The sequence below is a fragment of the Rhipicephalus microplus genome, chromosome 3, assembly GCF_043290135.1.
Source record: "Rhipicephalus microplus isolate Deutch F79 chromosome 3, USDA_Rmic, whole genome shotgun sequence".
Taxonomy (NCBI): domain Eukaryota; kingdom Metazoa; phylum Arthropoda; class Arachnida; order Ixodida; family Ixodidae; genus Rhipicephalus; species Rhipicephalus microplus.
Genome location: NC_134702.1, coordinates 179,576,212 through 179,596,384, shown reverse-complemented (window position 1 = coordinate 179,596,384; position 20,173 = coordinate 179,576,212). Strand labels below are relative to the sequence as shown.

General features: G+C 45.9%; 2 protein-coding genes across 3 annotated transcripts in view; both read left to right on the top strand.

Moving 5' to 3' along the window:
* Positions 1-20,173, top strand: part of LOC119185244 (uncharacterized) — a 548,537-nt gene that overhangs the window by 205,449 nt on the left and 322,915 nt on the right. The gene's annotated exons all lie outside the window — the stretch shown is intronic.
* Positions 1-20,173, top strand: part of LOC142804064 (uncharacterized) — a 112,401-nt gene that overhangs the window by 47,348 nt on the left and 44,880 nt on the right. The window contains exons 1-3 of one of the 2 annotated variants that reach the window (XM_075890594.1): positions 1,894-2,187; positions 16,917-16,995; positions 17,075-17,298. In XM_075890594.1, the coding sequence (XP_075746709.1) occupies positions 17,142-17,298 (157 nt within the window). In that variant the 5' untranslated portion in view covers positions 1,894-2,187; positions 16,917-16,995; positions 17,075-17,141. Of the gene's footprint in view, positions 1-1,893; positions 2,188-16,916; positions 16,996-17,074; positions 17,299-20,173 lie in introns of those variants that run through there. The other variant, XM_075890593.1, reaches the window with a different exon arrangement.

The window sequence follows — 20,173 nt, the reverse complement described above, 5'->3', positions numbered from 1 at the left end:
GATGGAAACTCAGCAGGATCAGCATGATCTATAAAGGAAAGGGGAACTAAGCTGACATAAACAACTACCGTCCTGTAACAATGACATCAGTGATCTACAGGCTGGCGATGCAGATTATAAAGAAAAGACTGCAGGCATAGATAGAGGAGGAGGGGATGCCAGGAGAACTGCAGAATGAATTTTGGAAACACAGGAGGTTGGAAGATAATCTGTTCTCACTGACACAGTGCATTAAAATAGCAGAAAAGGAACTCACGCCCTTGTGGCTAGCATTTTTGGATATCAAGGGAGGGTACGATGGCGTGGTTCAAGAGGTCTTGTGGGGAATACTGGACACACTAGGTGTGGAAGATGGAGTCATTAATCTTTTAAAGGAAATCTATAAAAGTAACAAGGTAGTTATAAAGTGGGAAAACAGGTATCCAAGCCCACAGAGGTGAAACGGGGGCTCAGGCAGGGGTTTCCTCTGTCACCCTTGTTATTCATGACGTACCTGCAAGGATTAGAGGCCAAATTAGAGGGAAGTGGACTTGGCTTCAACCTCTCTTTCGTCAAACAAGGAAAACTCGTTGATCAGGCACTACCAGCATTAATGTACGCAGATGATATAGTGCTAATGGCCGACAACAAGGAAGATTTGCAGATTGATGGACATCTGCAGTAATGAGGGAGATAGGTTAGATTTCAGATTCAGTAAGAAAAAATCAGCAGTCATGATTTTTAATGATAACGAAGGTAGTGAGCTTAGAATACAGGAGGTCACGCTAGAGATAACAGATAAATACAAATATCTGGGCATATGGATAAGCAATGGGACCGAGTACCTAATGGAACACGAAATATACGTGACGACTGAAGGTAACAGGAATGCAGCAGTGATGAAAAATAGGGCACTGTGGAATTACAATAGGTATGATGTTGTGAAAAGAATATGGAAAGGGGTCATGGTTCCTGGGCTGACGTTGGGCAGTGCGATCTTGTGCATGAGATCAGAAGTTCAAGCAAGATTAGAAATTAAGCAGCGTTGAATAGGTAGGCTTTCTTTAGAATCTCGCGGGAATACACCAAATTAGGGAGTACAAGGTGATATGGGATGGACATCATTTGAGGGCAGGGAACCTAGCAGCAAGATAAAACTTGAGAAGCGATTGAGAGAAATGGGGGAGGAGCATTGAGCTAGGAAGGTATTCAGCCACTTGTACAAGAAGAATGTCGATACAAAATGGAGGAAGCGAACCAGGAAATTGACTTGTAAATACTTAGAAAACAGCAGGTGGCCAAACCAAAAAGAACTATCGGTTAAGAAGAAAGTGAAGGAAACGGACACTGACATGTGGAGAATTGGCATGATTAAGATGTCCGCACTTGAGATCTATCAAACTTTTAAGCAGGAGATTGCCAAGGAAAGGATCTACGATAATACTCGGGGTAGTTCTCTACTGTTTGAGGCCAGGACGGGAGTATTGCGAACCAAGACATATCGTGCCAAATACGAAGGGTAGACACGGTATGCAGTGCATGTGGAGAGGAGGAGGAAACTGCCAAACACTTGATAATGTTCCGTAAAGGGCTTCACCCTATAGTTCAGGATGATAGCGCAGAGTTTTTCAAAGCACTGGGGTTTAGGGATAGGGAGGGCAAAATAGACTTTAAAATGGTAGAATTAACTTGAATGTTATCTGATTGGTGGCTAAATTCAAGGCACGAGTGAAAATAAACCCTTCACTGCAAAGTACCTGTCCTCAACTTCAATATATAAAGGGGAAAAAAAGGAGAAAAATCTAGTGGTTAGTTCACTAATTATACGGCCAGGTGACGCTAGCTGCCGCCCGATTTAAAGGGTACAGCCACATGCATCCATCCATCGCGCCATGACTGCCATGACCTCCCGTGGGCACCGAAAACCTCCCGTGGCTCTGCTGGCTCTGCAGTCACCGGCTGCAACGGTGCTGTAATGTTAAGGCGCGTCGCGGACGCTCGCACTTTCCACTGTGTTCAGATTCTCTGCGCCAGGCATCTTTCGCATCTTCAATAGTCAACGTCCCCAGCCCCGGATTATGGTTGGCGCCTATGGTCGGCGCTTCAAAGAAGAGCTGCGGGATGGAGAACTCCTGTCTTGTAGCATCGCAATGCACACATTCTGCCCTGCGCGCAGCAGTACGAGCACCGACGCTTGATACGATGCAAGTAATGTTTCACAGCTTCTTACATGAGAAAAATGAGCTTCTCAGTGATTGCTGCTAGGAGAGGAAGTCATTTCGAGCCTTCGTGAACCTACGAGTTTTCTTCTCGAAGCATAGTGGTAACAGTGTCTACCATCAGGGTTTGTCCGTGTAATGTAAATTCAGCAGCTTGCATATACATTGCCACTTGGCCGCTACTTAAGGCGAGTGCAAGCCATGGCTGCCCGCGAGAATGGAAGACGATGTTCTGGGGCAGCGCATGCTCTAGGTAGTTGCCATATTGCAACATCTCTTTGACTTGAGAGTTTATCACGTCACGTTCCTTTGCCGAAACGCGGAAAGGGTGTAGTTTTATGGGCGAGGCGTCGTTATACGTAATTATTCGGTGTTTGGTGATCGGTGGCTGACGAACCTTCGAGTTGGACGCGAATCTTTCTTTAAATTGATATAGCAGTTCAGTTAGCTCGGTCTGTTGTTGTTCCGAGAAGGTCGAGTTGACATCAATCTTTTAGTTGTGCCAACTGACATGCGTGACGACATTCTTCCTGCCTGCCACGATGAGCCCACATCTGGTCACTTAGGTTCCTCTCGAACTCTTGCTCGAGTTCGACAAGCATACTACTGGCCTAAGCTTTCTGCATCAGTTAAGCGATACGTGAAAAGCTGCCGGGAACGTCAACGCCGCAAATCCCCGCCACTAAAGCCCGCGGGGCTTCTTCAACCAATAGAGCCACCAAGAGCGCCATTTGATCAAATAGGAATAGATTTACTGGGGCCCTTTCCACTATCATCCGCCGGCAACAAGTGGATCATAGTAGCCACCGACTATTTGACGAAGTACGCCGAAACAAAGGCACTACAGCGCGCTACGGCTTCTGACGTCGTCCAATTCTTTATGGACCAGATCGTTCTTCGACATGGCGCCCCGTCGTGCGTAATCACAGACAGAGGAACAGCATTCACGGCCCAGCTCATTCATGACGTATTCAAGCTCAGCTACACGAGCCATCGCAAGACCACGGCATATCATCCGCAGAGCAATGGCTTGACAGAGCGACTCAACAAGACCATTGCTGACATGGTATCTATGTACATAGATGTTCAGCATAAGACCTGGGACCGTACGTCACATTCGCGTACAATACTGCCGTCCAGGAAACTACGCGATTCATGCCTTTCCGTCTGGTCTATGGACGTGAGGTCCAGACCATGCTGGATGCGATGCTTCCACACAATTGCGATCCTTTGATCACTCCTGATGCTGTGCAGCTTACCCAGTACGCCGAAGAAGCACGCCAGTTAGCACGCCTACACATTACGCACCAGCAGAGTACAGACGCATGCCGTTACAACACTCGCCATTGACAAGTTGAATACCATCCAGGCGATCAAGTTTGGGTGTGGACTCCAGTCCGATGCCAGGGATTGTCAGAAAACTGCTCAATCGCTACTTCGGACCATACAAAGCCTTGCGACGCGTGAGCGATGTGAACTACGAGTTAGTCCCTGACCGCGCCTTATCACCACGACGGCGACGGCACTCCTAGGAGATTGTCCACGTGGTGCGCCTGAAGCCATACTTCCCGCGATAGTGCGACTGCGCATGAACCATATCGCTGTTTTTGTGTATGCGCGTATTTTCTGTTGGTTCACCCCGACTTTGCCTTTGTACTTTCCGAGCGTCAGAATGATGCTGTTTTTTTTTCCTCAGAGGGGGAATAATGCCACTTGGCCGCTAGTTACGGCGAGCGCAAACCATGGCTGCCCGTGAGAATGAAATACGATGTTCTGGGGCAGCGCATGCTCTGGCTAGTTGTTTATTATTGAAGCAGCCATCTTGCCAGTTTTCGGTACGTCTCCCTGCCGGCTCAGCTCTTCCTAGTTGAAGACCTTTTGTAGCACGTGACAATATATATATATATATATATATATATAATAAGGGAAAGAAACGTATACCTAAGGGCTCGTTTTTCCGTGTTTTAACACAATAATAATGAGATCTAACAGACAGTAATGCCAAGGAATGTACAGGGGAAGTTATTAAAACCAATGGAATGTAAATAAGAAGAAAGAAAAGTGGATGAAAAAATTACCAACTGTGAGCAGGAATCGAACCTACGACCTTCGAATTACGCGTAATTCGAAGGTCGTAGGTTCGATTCCTGCTCACAGTTGGTAATTTTTTCATCCACTTTTCTTTCTTCTTATTTACATTCTATTGGTTTTAATAACTTCCCCTATATATATATATATATATATATATATATATATATATATATATATATATATATATATATATGGCGTGCTGCTATCGGTCTTAGTTCAGAAACGGAATGACTGTAAGGCTCCGTTGCCAGCATTCCAGATGAGATAACTCGGCTGGTATCCTATGTTGGAGCTTAATATGCTCCACTTAAAAAAGAAAATGAATGCGATTGCTGTAGTTGTAAACACTGAGATAAATGCAGCGGCACTACTGTGTAACCTGAGAAAGTGCGTAACACGGGCACGCAGCGATTGCCGTTCGCTGAGTTCCCGCTGATCTGTTCACCGAACAGTCGATGTCGCCAAGGTTTGAAATTAGCAGATAGGGTTTCCTCGCCACGAGTAGGATCTTGTAGAGGCATTCGCACACTCGTTGTACAACTTGCTCGCTGTTTTCTGCCGTGCTTTGTCGGTTTCCTGGCTGGCAGCAGTCGAGGTGCGTGTCGTGTGTATCCAGTTCTGTTTTACCCTTCAAATGAGGTGTATTAAGTATAGTGTGGTGGCAACAAAGGCTACCAGTGTCGTGACCGTGCCGGCTTACAGAAAGCGTTTTGCGATACAGGCGGAGCAGTCCGAGTGATGACTGCCGATTTTTTGGCAATCATGGTTTTTAATGATAACGAAGGCAGTGAGCTGAATATTCACGAGGTGGTGCGAGAGATATTAGATAAACACAAATGTTTTGGTGTATAGGTAAGGAATAGGGCTGAGTATTTAAAGGGGCTCTCCAACACTATTTAAGCACCTATTTTTTATTTATGGTTTGCTTAGATAGATATCTGAAGATAATTTTGGCATAGGTCTAAGCACCGTTATCAAATTATGTTGTATTCTAATCACGCAATAAAGTCACTTCATCGCTGCCGACCTGATCTGCACGAAGTGGCACCCGCCTGAACTTTCTGGCTGGAAGCGACACCGGATAGCGGCCGCCATATGATTAGATAAATTAGGTTAAAAGGAATCATGGTGTAGGATCAAAACAGAGGTCACTAATTTGTCAGTGCTTGTACATGTCACTCCAAGAATACCGACACCTCGGAGGCTGCAACTTCTCCTGGGTATGTTTCCAGTGTACCTTGCCTCACTTCCCTGCTGACATTTTTCATATCCCATCATCGCCCTTCATCTCAACACTTGCCATCCCCGACGGGCTCGCGTTCGAGCCACTCGGCGCTTACCCCACCAACATTTTTTCCCCGCGCGAAGACGCTAACCTTTTGGTACAACAACTGTCGAAGTGTCCGCAACAAAGTAGTGGATTTACATGCGCATCTGTCTGCGATCCCGTCAAATACTGTCGTGTTGCTCACAGAAACGTGGTTGTCAGAAACGTGGCTGTCAACAAAAAAGTTCGCTGTCAATGACTGACAGCGAACTTTTCGACACTAGCGAATACACAGTGCTCTGGAAAGGTAGCTGTAGTCAGGGTGGGGGTGTCTTGATGGCTTTCCCAACTCCTGTAGGAGTGAACCACCGGCAAGGCTTGGAACATGATGGTCTAGGGACTCTTTTCATCGAGTTTTTCTTACCGCACAGCATCGTGCTGATCTGCTGCCCACCTTGACTAAAGGATGCAACGTATGAGCACCTTGATTCATCCCTCTCATTGGCCTTCAGCAAGTAGTATACCAACATTTTGGTATTTGGTGGCTTCAATGTTCATATTGACTGGACTTCACGTATACGATGACCCTCTCCCACACGACTGCACCCACAACCTACTCCTAGATGTCATGACGTCAGCCACTCTCATCAAAGCATATTTCAAACCCACATACTCGTCACGAAATGGTACCTCTGCCTCCGTAGACCTTTTGTACGTGGCTGACCCAACTCGAGTAACCTCCTGCACAATAAGTGAGGGCCTGTCTAACAGCGATCATCGGGCCATTGAAGTGTGCTATGCTGCAGTGTTACCCGAAATGGGCACCATACTCGCCAGGTGTAAAAATTTGACCGGAATGACCTACTAAGCTGGTGCACCTTGCACCCTGGTGCATGAACTCATCTGGCAATGACTGCCTTTGACACTAAGAATTGCGGTGCGACATGGCATCGGCAATCAAACGCGAATGTATACCATCGTGCACCCGAACATCCATGTGATAGCACCGCCTGTGGATCACCCCAGAAATAATGAAGGCAGCGAGACAAAAACGATAGCTGTTTCAGAAGGCCTCCAGAAGGCAATGCCCCATCACTTTGCTACCGGCGAAGGCCCACCAGCGCTCCCTCAAGGCACCGATCCACGTAGAGCATCAACGCTACACCACCAGGCTGGCTGAAGAAGCTACGGAGCACCCCAAGGTGTTCTTGTCTTACGTGAATAGTCTTCGGTCATCACGTCACCATCCCGGCTTCATCATCCAGGGAAAGCTTATCGACCGCCTTGTGGAAGTCTCTGCTCTCTTTGCTGAACAATTTTCTTCCATCTATGTTGGAGCTCTCGCCAATTACACCTAGCTACTTGGGAAGTTCTTTCCACGTGATCAAGGAACGCATCCCACTCAGCTTCCCAACGACTCGCGTGACGATTCCCTCCTCCCCTCAGCTACTTTTTCACCAGTAGCACTGTCCTCCGTCATCTATAAAATCATTTCATTTCCAAGCCCTGGTCCCGATGGCATGGCACCCACCTTCTTTCGACTGCTTGTGCCCCAAGTGCTTGTATCCCTGTGCACTGTGTTCCAATTCCTACTTGATCATGGGACTGTGCCTGCTTCTTAGAAACGTGCCTTGGTTACCCCTTTTCACAAAGGGAAATCCTCCAAGCCCTCTGACCATCTCTAGAACTATCACCCAATCTCCATCACGTTGATCATATACCGTACGTCTGAATGTGTTCTGCACAACCAGTTGCTTGACTTTCTCGAGCGGACAAAGCTTTTTCCCTGCCTCAGCATGGCTTTCGCCTAGACCGCAGCTGCAACACAGCCCTGGCTACCTTGAACCAGATCGTAAGGCACAATCTTGACTACCGGAAAGAAACCAATCTCATTCAGCTCGACCTGAGCAACGCCTTTGACACCCTCAAAATTTCTTTCATGTTGGACAAGGTGAAGGAGACGGGTATTCGTGGATGCCTGCTCAGATGGCTGCCTACATTCTTGATCGGGCGTAGCCAACGTGTCTTATATTGTGGCGCCCACTCTAAGAGGACATCAGTGCCCTCAGGAGTGCCCCAGGGGTCCGTCGTTGAGCCGACCCTCTTCCTGATTTACGCCAACGACGTGCCCCAGGACAACTGGTTCCCCCTTGTCTAATTATGAAATGGAAGCGCACAACGTAGATGCAGACGGAAAGACAGGGACAAGCGCTAACTACCAACTGAAAGTTTATTCGGAAAAAATATGAAATATATACTAAAAGATGATACAGTGTCAAGGCACATACGATAACACTAAAGCACAGACCAAAAATGGCAACACCGATAGAATATCTTAGTGCGTCAGCCCTACCTTACCATCGCTTACTGTGCTTTACATTGATTAGTTAACTTCTACGGCATCTGTTAATGTTTAAAAACGCTAGCTCCTTATCGGACAAAGCGATTGATGGTTTGCTGACGCAAGCCCCGTGTTCCGCTATGTGTGCTGCTTCAATTATAAGCCTTGTGCGCTCATCTTTGTGTTTTTGGAGAACTACTGTCTTATCAAATTGTACTTCACAATTTGAAGCAGCACACATAGCGGAACACGGGGCTTGCGTCAGCAAACCATCAATCGCTTTGTCCGATAAGGAGCTAGCGTTTTTAAACATTAACAGATGCCGTAGAAGTTAACTAATCAATGTAAAGCACAGTAAGCGATGGTAAGGTAGGGCTGACGCACTAAGATATTCTATCGGTGTTGCCATTTTTGGTCTGTGCTTTAGTGTTATCGTATGTGCCTTGACACTGTATCATCTTTTAGTATATATTTCATATTTTTTCCGAATAAACTTTCAGTTGGTAGTTAGCGCTTGTCCCTGTCTTTCCGTCTGCATCTACGTTGTGCGCTTCCATTTCATAATTAGTCATGTATCACCAACTCGCCCAATCAACCATTTTGACAAATTACGTTCCCCCTTGTGCTGTACGTGGATGACACGTCCATCTTTGCATCTATCCTTTGTCCCACCACAAGTCAGGATCTCCAGGAGTACCTAATGGTGATCGACTCTTGAATTCTTTCAAACCATTTGAAGCTGTCCTCGCTAAAAGCAGTGTAATGAAGTTCTCGAGTGCTCGCCTGCCACTCTCTTCTCACACAGGATTTGCTGAAAATCTTAGGTGTTGTGTTCACCAGACTTCAGCCTTCAGGTTGCAAGCGCCGCTGCTAGTGCCCGCCACGTCCTTGGCTTCGTGTCCAGTCTCTAAACCATGCGGCCTTGCTACATTTGCCCTTCTGTACACATCAATCGTGCTGCCATATCCTTGGATATGGCTGCGTCGTGTGGTCACCCAACCAGCAGCATCTTATCGTCCACATTGAAAGCGTAAAAAGTAGAGCCTTGTGCACCCTTTACGCACGCTCCGTAAAGTCTCCACCGGCAGGCTACACTACCCCCATGAAAATAGCCAAGCGGCATCCTCTGCGACCACGCCATGCTGTAACCCAAATGCGCCTGCTCTGTCGTCTACTTGACGACTCCCTTACGGACACCCCATTATGGTCAGCAGTACGTGTGAAGAAATGGTCGGGTCAGCCCGAGCCTCTGCACACACAAACTAAACGTCACGGCTCCTCCGCCATGCGCGATTTCCTCACTCTACCCATGAGCGTTCGCGTCCCTCGCACCAGCGCAGACTCCAAACGCATCTGCTCCCTGTGCAGTCGCCATCTGTCCAACTATTCATGATGACCCCACCCTGTCCCTCTTCACCCGCCTTTCTTTCTTTTTCATTGTTTTCCAGTGACAGGTAGCAAACGCATGCGCGTAAGGGTCTTTCCTTTCTGTTTAGCCTTACACATCACCGGAGTGCTCTTCGTTTCAAATAAAAAAAATTATTTTAATTATTATTTTCATCGAACCCTGCACAGACACGGCCACAACAAACAAGATCCCTGCGATTACACAGCACGAGAGAGACACTGGCTGCCATTTCGCCACTAAATTTTTGGCTTGTGCAGGTCAGATGTTCATACGATAGACCTCTCTCTCCTTTTTTTCCTCTTCTTGTTTTTGGGAATTTGCGAGCTATCTCTTTCCACACATGCGCTATTGAAGGGATGCAGTGAACTATTGTTTAAAGGGCAGCTCATCGAATAACGAGCAAAGGGTCAACAGTACTTCACTGTCTTGGCCGTTCCACAAGTTTCTCAGAATAAAAGAGGTAATGATTCGGAGTGTTGTAAAGAAGCACAGCAAATACCTCGCTTTGACACAGTAGCTCACGTTCTGGCAAGCGAGCCGTCTGGCCCCACGTTCGTTACTGTGGCAACAAGGTGGTTATTACTTTCAAAAAAAAAAAAAAGACGAGCAACAATGTGGTGCAAGCTTCTTCTACATTGGTGCTTCCAGCTTACTTCATTGGGGCAGCCCTCCAACTTCACAGGCGAGTGAAATGTGGTCGAGTGACCCCGCGAAAATCGACTTGAGGGTCTGCATTATTTCTTGTACTTTGAATTTTCAAAGTCGAATAACTTCAGGCTGCATGCCGTTATCACAGCCGTTATTGCTGCATTAGTCCGCCTGTAGGTCAGTCTACACAACACATGAATAAAACATCGGGGGGGGAGGGGGAGGGGGGGCTGAATAGTGTTCGAGCGCCCCTTCAAGGGAGTGCGGAAGATATGTAATGGCCAAAGGTAACAGGAATGCAAGTGCAATGAAAAATAGGGCTCTAAGGAACTACACTAAAAATGATATTGTGAGAAGGAAAGGTGTCATGGCTCTTGGTCTCGCATTTCACAATGCATGCCAGTATGGTTGTTTGGTCGAGTTGGTGGTTCATGGTGGTTTGAAATACGAGCATGATATGTAGACAGGAAAGACGTGGACAAGCAGCGCTTACTACCAACTGAAAAATTAATTGGATCGAAAGCTGTGAAATATATTCTTAAGGAAGAAACATTTCGCAAGCACATATGATTGCACCACGCTGCAAACCAAACATTACTAAACCGATGAAATATTTGTGTTTATCAGCCCCACCTTACCAATGCCCACTTTTGCCTTATCACGATTTCTTAATTCCAATGGCAATCCGTCACTGTCCAAGAGCGCAAGCTCCTTAAAGGAGAGAGCTATTGGCCGTTTGCTCACGCAAGTCAAGTCATCACGCACTATGTTTGCAGCTTGAATGATAAATCTTGTGCGCTCATCTTTGTGTTTCTTAACCACAACTGGGCTGTGAAACTCAACTTCACAGCCACATCTTCTGACGTGTTGTGCCAGAAAACCATCTTTGCCTCAGTGAAGATTAAACTTTCAGTTGGTAGTGTGTCACAGTTTTGTGTGCCAATGTGGTCGATTGTTGCACACGCTTGGTGGTGATAGTTGTACTTGGAGGGGCTTGTCGTTTTTGGAGCTCTTTTTAACTGGAACTGTTTCGTTATAAGGAGTATCTAAATAATTATTTGTCATGCATTACAGGAAATGATGTGTTGTGTGATGACTAACAGATGCCCAGCAACACATCGCAGCAAAAAAGGGCAAGGTAAGAATTTTTCTGTCAGTACCCGTTCTAGTGGGTAGAAATGACTAGGGGAGAGGCTACCTGATTGGTGGCCACAATCAAGGCATGAGTGAAATTTAATGCTTCTCTACATAGTGCTAGTATTTTATATCGCAGCTCTGTGATGGGTGTCGCCACCCTATCGAAAGGGTACAGCCTTATCCATCCATTCATCCAGCTTTGTTCATGAAAGCGCAGACTGCGACACTTTTCAGCTAAAGGAAGCTTGCTCATTGCATTTGCCAAATTTCTTCTGGACATATTGTGAGAGCATAAAGGAAAAAAAGACGACTGTGCCTGTGTGGGTAGGTTAGCTTTTGCAAGCCGCATGTCGGCGCCATGTGCTGTAGGCAGAATCGATCATCTGCAAAAGTGTGCAGTTCTTTTTTTTTCTGTAAAGGTAATGATGACAACAAAAAGTGTTAAATTACCTCATTGGTACATGTTTTTTTTTACTGGAACCGTCGCGTCTTCAGATGTTCACCCTTCCGAAACCATGCATGGGTATGTTCTTATTACGGGACATTATAAAGAAATCTAGTCTTTAAACTGTTTAGGTACATAGTGCTTTATGCAGTCTGCATTAAGCCTTCTTATGTTCGGTGCAGCTGAATTACTCCTGTCCACAGCTGAAAGCAACAGGTTCCAACAAACTTTCATTTAAAGTTCTGTGCTGGAATCTGGTGAATATTGCATAGAGCCAACCTAGAGTTAAAAGCAGGGAAAGCGCAGTATTCATTGCATGTTCAGTGAGGCAGCCTCATCTGAAAATTGTACATCTACAAGAAATAAAGTTACATTTAGTTGAGCTGCTCATAGGTGGGCAGTTATTCATAAGTAAACTCCCAAAGCTGATAGAGGGATGATGTATAAGCATATGTGCCAATCTTACAGTTCGTTTATGGAAATATTTATATATATTTCTATTGCAAAATGTAATTAAATTGAGGTTTATGAAACGGTGCGGCAGAATAAGAAAGAATTTCTGTGAATGCAAAAAAGCAAATGCCAACTCGAAACTGTAATTTTATTCAAATGTGCTGCGCATGTATTTCCATAATAATTCATTTAAATGTTCTCGTGATTGTGGGTTCTGCATGATTTAGGGATATTTCGTGCTGTGGTGTCACAAACATGAATACACATGACCTTAGTGAATTGTCAGTTTTTTCTGCGTGTAATTACAACTGTGCAGTATGATTCGTTTTTGGTATTTTTGATATATTAGCCTTTATCCCTTACTGTAATGGCCTTGAGCACTGTGGGTACTATGATAAATAAATATTCCTTTTTAGGAGAGTTGTGTGCATAAGGTGCATGTGCTTGATTAAAGCATGGCTAATACTGTCTTTATGTTTTTGATAGCATGTTTTCCATTCAAGAGGTGGGCTTACGCAGGTGGCAGTTTGATTTTTTGCCTCGAAATTCATGTGTGAACGTCTCTTATCTATGAGTGGCTCTTATCCATCATTTTCAAGGTTTTTGGCAGTGCACACTTATGTACTCTTTCAGTCACCTTTGTTTTTGCTCAGAAATGTTGTAGAAATGCTTCCCAACTCGCATGTATGCTCGTTGTCATGATGTCAAATATAATGGCTGGGTTCGGTCATTTTTGAATTGGGTAAAATGAGCTGTCTCGCTTGAACTTGTGGCATATTCGGTTGGCTGCTCTGGTCTTCTGGCTCAAAGTCGCCAGATGCAGAGGCAGCTTGCAATCGGAGCGCGAAAGGCAGCATACCAAATGAGCACATCGGTGATCTTGGAACGCTTAGAGCAGCATGCCTCTAGCGCCACCATGCAGCCAGTGCGAGAAACTGCCGAGTAAACATTGCTGCGCCGCTTCAACAAATGGTGTCGATCAGTTCAGTGGCCATCTCTGTCATAACTGACCTTTCTTATATTTTTTCTCCCTCTCTCTCTCTCAAATGTCTTGATGTAGCAAAAGCCTTCTGAGCTCAGGGCATAAATCTGCGATCATCCTTGTCAGAGCTGCTATCTTCAAGGCAAATCACGAAGCCGTCTGCTAACTGCTGTAGCGACAGCATAGACATTTTCTCCGCCTTCGCTAGCCTCCTCAGTATTGGCATAATGCATTCGTGGTTTCATGGATGTGAATTCGCTCCACACACGCGCAAAAACACCATTAACAGGGGATGTGCATGATGTATTACGTGCCCGGCGATACCCCCTTCAGACATGCATGCTTGTTTTCCTCACCTTGTTCAACTGCCGGCAGCCACGTGATTGGCTGGCTTGCGTAACGTGGTCCATCCTCCCGGTCAGATAGGACCACGCTCTCACTTAGGAGCGCTCTGAGTCGGAGGCTGAAGCTCTGAATGCACCAACCGAAGGTGGTCGGAGCACTCGATTGATTGATTGATTTGTGGGGTTTAACGTCCCAAAACCATTATTTGATTATGAGAGATGCCGTAGTGGAGGGCACTGGAAATTTTGACCACCTGGGGTTCTTTAACGTGCACCCAAATCTGAGTACACGGGCCTACAACATTTCCGCCTCCATCGGAAATGCAGCCGCCACAGCCGGGATTTGATCCCGCGACCTGCGGGTCAGCAGCCGAGTACCTTAGCCACTAGACCACCGTGGCGGGGCAGTCGGAGCACTCGAATTCTGCCAACTGAAGGCAAAGCCACTTTTCAGAGCGCTCGAAAACGCCCAACTGAATACGCCAATAATGACGTACTATGGTCCCACATTCTTTTTGTGGTGCTGTAATTGTGAATTTTAGAGACTTATCTCTGGTCTGACAGTTTTGATGGTGTATCTGGACACACCTCTTTATAGCTTTCTTTGATGTTGCCTAGATGGTCTAATGGTTATGGCACTCGACTGCCTACTCGAATGTATCTGGACACACCTCTTTATAGCTTTCTTTGATGTTGCCTAGATGGTCTAATGGTTATGGCACTCGACTGCCTACTCGAAAGTCACAGTATTCAATCTCGGCTGAGGCGGCTGCATTTTCTATGGAGGCGGAAACGTTTGAGACTTGTGTATTTACACTTAGGTGCATTTTAAAGAACCTCAGCAGGTTTCAATTTTCAGAGTCCTCCATTACGACATCTCTCATAATTATGTTGTGGTTTTGGGTGGTTAAATGCCAGATATTATTATTATTACTTTCTTTGGTATTTCAGAATGGGAAATTATTATTATTATTATACATTAATAAACATTCGGTACTTGTGAGAGATGACAGGTATTGTTCAGTATTTTTGGACATTCACTCACTCGTGTATTCCCGAGCTGAGTTTTAAATTTCTGCCGGTGAAGGTATTGGGGCAATGAAGTTTTAAATAAATTTATCGACATTTAAATTTTTGTTAGGCATTGCACAGCTAGCCTTGCCTTCCTGGTAAAACGAGGTTAGCCAGCAAGTGATAGTACTGAAAGTGGTGTTCACAACATTGACTGCAGGAGAGTGATTGCTACCATGCACATTATGTAGAACAACCAGGTTGAAATGAATATAAAAAGATGGTGAGGAAAATGCCAAGTTGATAAGAACTATATTTACACTTCAAAAAAAGAATTAATTGGTGGCTCTCTTGTGTTATTCTGCCTCTGTCCCTAAGGAATAAGTTTGGGAAGCTCTTGTTCGTTTTTGCGCTATCGCCAGCCATATCCCTTGTCATCCTCTGCTCTCAAGTAGCTGCTGATCATCGTAGTCGTAATCTTTTTTTTTGTATCCTGTGACCACTTTACTGTGCCCTGACTGGGAAAATAAACAGAAATAAAAAAAGGTGTCTGTGAATCTTCGGCAAGTGTATCACAGGGACATTCAGTGTTTCATGTTCTTAGAGTTCCCACTTCTTCGTTTACCAAAACGCCAATGACACCGGTGCTTGAAGTAGGCATTTAGTGTTTTCCGGGCATGTGTAGAATCGTGCTAGACAAAATCACATAGTTGGTGTAAAGCATGGGCACTGCTTTTCGCTTTTTGTGAACTTCCTACGGGTTACCTCAGTTGCGACATGCGTTATCTGCAGCCACTCCCATCTGGTTGTTTCCTCCATCTGATGCAGTTGCGTAGTGACTCCGTGCTGACACATGGACAGTGCAGGGTAAGGGCCATTTGCTCGCTCACTGAGGCGGTGGTGCCCTCTCTCACTCCCTGTTGGAGGGAAGGTGAGGTTTGTGCTGTGTGGGCTCAGTGATTGCAGAGGAAATGCAGTAACTGATTTCACTTGCACGTTACATATAAAGACAAAGGTATTGTCACAGCTAAAGGCCAGGCGAAAAGACAGAGGACGACGAAATGATGAGCGTGGACAGCATCCACGGTTCCTGCGAGGAAGACGACGTCAAAGCGGTGGCTCTTTTGTTCTGTTAATACAGACCTCGTTTTTTCTGGTCGCACCGTCATCCTGTATCTTATTTTCACCTCACGACAGTATGTGGTCGTGTGGAGTTGCAAAACACAAACACCTGCGGAGTGGATGTAGTGCCAGCTGAACAAAAACGCTGATTAGGCACGCAGCAGCAGACTACCGAGTGTTCATTTTGCCTCCCCTTCACTATGATTTCTTCAATAATTTCGAGCTTGGCTGAGGCCGACTGGCAGTAGTCATTATTTTTCATATCAGTAGAGTAAAATCGCATCTTCTAGTATTCACTATTACTCTTTTGTGTCCCAGATCAAGCTGTATAATTAAGTATATAAAAGGTTTGACTTGTCTGAGCGACATTGATGGCAATTAATTAAGCGAAAGCTGAGAACACAGTAAGATAATACCATATTTACTCGTAATAATCCTCACACCTTTTTTTGGCGAAAAACCGATGCAAAGTTTGGGGGGTGCGAGAATTACGCGGGGAAAACTTTCCATGAAAACGTACAGAGCGAAAAAGAAAATGAAGTGGCCGCAAATCGGAATTCTCACACCAACAACTAACAGCAAGGTTTGAGAAGTACTAATCAAAACTTACCTCAACAATGAAATCACAGGTTCAACACAAGGCAAGATTTATTTGAGGCACAAGAAGTGCAAGCAAATAGTCGAGAATTAGAATACCACACGCAAAGCATTGTGGGCGTTGCGGGCGTAGCAGTAGCATTCGTTGCTCATCAGGAGCCCTCAAAAGTAAGGGTAGGACATCAAAACGGGGCTAATGGGTCATTTAACAGAATCCTCTGCAATTTCCTTCTGAAGAAATAAAGTTTACTATCAATCTCAGTTTTAGGCACACAGCAGGCCCAACGCGTCTTGGTGGCTTTCAGCTGCCGTCACCAGTAGCGAACACAAAACTCGTAGACTCCGAAGCGCCTACCGGCGGCCCTGTTGCCGTTGTTTAGTGCATGATTTATCACTTTCAACTTGAAATCAGCCGTGTTGCTTCAGTATTGCCCCATACCGTGACAAGATTACCGACACAACATGCAAAACGCGCTGCAATGCGCATTAGCCACTTTGGCATGGCTTGGCTTGGATTGATTGAATCTTCGTGAAATGATAGTATGCTTATTGCTTAAGAGATGGCGCGTGCTATCATCATCAGTGGCTGGAGAGAGCAGACGACTTTATTACGGCAGTTTTCGGGGGTGCGATATTTTTTCGTGGAAAAAAAAAGAAATCGTATTTTTTTGGGTGATGTGGGGGGTGCGAGAATCATGCGAGTGCAAGGATTACGCGTGTAAGTACGGTAATGTAAAAATAGGCCATCATGCAGTAGTATTGGTGGTTTCACTATATCATTTTAAACACATCTGAAAAGTACTCATTTTAGCAGTTGCTGTAAGTACCCGTTTTGTTGTGTATGTGTCTTATCTTTTCATACAATGTCGAAGATTTTTTTGACGACTCTCATGTGGAGGCAGCAGTATTAGGCACAAGCCAAGACCATTTCATTCTAGCCACAGAGACAAGGTAAGAGGCATTTCACTTAATTTCTTGGCAATAAGCTTTGGCGTTTCTACTCTCAACAACAGAAGCCGATTTATTTCAGGAGGACATTGGTAGCAGAGCCAGTACACCAGACAGTGTCGAGTGTGGCTTGTGAGTTGGGACAAGCCATGGAAACACCACCACTACCAGCGTGTGAGCCAGGTCATGTCGCAGATAAATGTGCTCAAGTGCGGATACTGGCCCACGACGAAGCATCACAGGCAGATGAAAAGAAACTTCTGTCAACAAGTGCGACACAAACAGAGCCTCGAGCTTTTTCTTCAGGTACGCATTTTTCGTAAGCCTAAAAAAAGTTTGTTCTTCCAAGGGAGCAAGAAATCGAATGTGCGTGTGTGCGTGCATGTATTGTTACGTTTGGTCTGGCAGTTCATTTGGGCAGATGCCATTGTACGTAAGCCGGACTGCTAGGATGCTTTCAACACCATCAGCGCCAGGTCAACAAGATGCTGTCCTGTAGAGGTTCCAGGTAGTTCTTTGTGGTCGAGTCTCAACGAAAGCTTCGTGAGACAACCCTTTTGTTGAACGGGCTCTAACAGTATGGGACGGCGCCACTGTGGCTGTTCTCATGAAGTCAACCTCTTGACTTGGCTATTGTCATTTACGCGAGGCCATCGCAGAGCTCCTACTGTTCGGAAGCATGGGAAAGCGTCGAAGCCGTTTTCAGGGATCGAGCGTTTTTGACTGCCATGTTCGAGGGAGTTCTGGAAGCCTGTAGCTGAAAGCAGCCATGGACCTCTGCTGACTCGTGTCAGCGGCCATCTCTCTGGAGGAGCTTACCTTTCCCTCTTCGGACTCTACCTCCTCGCCCTGTGGTGCCTTCAAGGCGGGGGTTGGGTGCGTCATTGTGTGGTCCACTCGTGATGACTATTGGACATTCTCACCCACGTTCTTCTCACTATTGGCCCCATTTCTGCACCCTTTCTTGTGGGTGAACCACTGAGACATCACGTCACCTGATTCATGGCAACAGTGGTCACAGCCTTCTTCAGACTGCTGTGTAAAGAATTAACAAGTTATAAAAGCCGAGGCATTTTGTAAAAAAAACATAGACTGAACCTCTCTACATAGCGGAATCTTCTGAATCTCTTTACAGTTCCCATCTTTCAACTATAATGTAAATAAATCTTCGCTCTATCACGTAAAGACGCTTCCCCTCACTGGCGAGCATTTGCTATGTGGACGACAGCGGGGTGCCAGCTACCCCGAAGAAAACCCCCCGTACCTACAATTGACATCCCCGACCCCTTAACAACGGGTTCGCAGCGGTGAGATGGACCTCGCGATATGGTGCTCTGTTGTGGTGAGTACTTGGTCTTTGCTTTGACTTTTTAGGCTTCATTTTTTTAGTGTGAGTTAGAGTAGAAGCTGGATTGTTTGATTCTGAATTAGGAAGATCACCTAGTCTGAGTACTGAATGAGTTTTAGGGATCTCCTACACTTGTGCGAGATGCTGGACCAAAGTAGAACAGCAATTTCGGAGGTGAAGACACTGCTACAAGGTGGTCTTTTGTATGTTTGCGAAGACCTAGGTATTAAGGTTGAGGAAAGGATGCGCAGGTCACAAATTTTAGAGCTGATTTTGCAAAATGCCAGTGAGAAGGATATTAGATACTGTTGAAGCTTTCAAATAGTTGGAGGAATGAAATTCGGAACGAGAGGAAGAGATTGAACTACTGGAACAAAAAGTTCAAGCAATGCGGCGGAAGTTTCAGCCATCCGTAAGTGCAGCGCACGAGAAGTGCGACGAACAAATGTATGAGGTGCAGTTTACAGCTGTAGAAAAGGCTAGCACGTGTGAAGGCAGCAGCAGGTTTGAAGAAGAACCGAATGCGAGAGCTGCAAAAGATGCTGCTCTTATGAGAGAGGCCACTGAAGGTCAGAGCGAATGCAACCAGGAACTGTGCCTGTTAAATGCTGGCGAAACAGCTAGGATAGTTGTATACAATCTGGTACAGACCTCATCTGAGGTTGTCGTGACGGTGGATCTTGCAAACGAGGTCAAAGCAGTGTCAAGGACACCGGAGTAAGATCAGGAGAAGCAGCGATTGGAGAGATTGACGGTATCATTGCAGTTGCAGACAGCTCTCAGGAATGTGAGCAAGATTTTTCGAAGGGAAGCAGCTGCATTGTTTTTGAATGTGTTAGGCTTTACGTCAGTCTAGAGTGCGAAAGAGACGATTTTGTCAAAAATTATTTAGATTGCACTGGTGAGACAGCTGATGAAAGCTGTGAGAGAATTGTCGAGCTTGAGTGGCGATCTGGAAGCTCGGAAATGAACCGTAGGAAACGATGCAGACGAAAGAGACGTCAGAGAGCAGTGGGCGATACAAAAGACACTACGCGCGTGAAGGATGGTTCGAAACCTGTCAATGTAGCAAGCAGAACTAATAAATTCGCAGCAGCGTCAGAACTGCTTCGCACGCACCCGAGCCGCCGGATGAAAAGAAAAAGGAAAACAGGATCTTCGCGGATGCAATCATGTGGAAGGTTTCAGTACTCCCTTTGTTTTATCCACAGAACGTTGCAGGGCACGCGTGAATGCAGGGTTAGCACAGGTGAATCAGACCGACCAGGCGACAGAGCCAAGAAATCAAAGTGCCGAAGTAGTGTGGCAGGTGGTGCAGAAGCACCCTTAAGCTGTGAAACCACTGATGATGGAACCCGGGTTCAATGTCAGAGTTGTGAGAAAAGGGTCGGTCGCAAACGCTGTAAAAGAGCGAAGTGAGGGAACGCGGTAATGCGAAGACATGAAAGAGGTGGCAAACAGCCGGGTGAAAGAAAGAATGGCAGCTCCTTAGCCAGTTCAACGAACAGGCCTTTGTGTCATGCAGTAAGGCACAAGCGTCGGAATGGTAGGTCACAGCATGCATCCTCGCAACTAAATGTGCGATAGAGATTTAGAGCTTTGCGTGGATGGGTGTGTCGAAGAGGTCCTAGAGGAAAGGCCACATTAACTAAGCGCCATGCGAGTGCAAGCCAAAAGAGGGCATCGCCATTCTTTCCCACGCGTTTCTCGGGTCTCCTTCGCGAAACTGACAGAAGCAAGCTGAAATAGCGAATGAGGCGTGACTGCACGGTTCAGCTTGTCGCTTGTACTTGTTATAGCTTTGGGCGCTTTCAAAATCCGCGAAGACCGCGA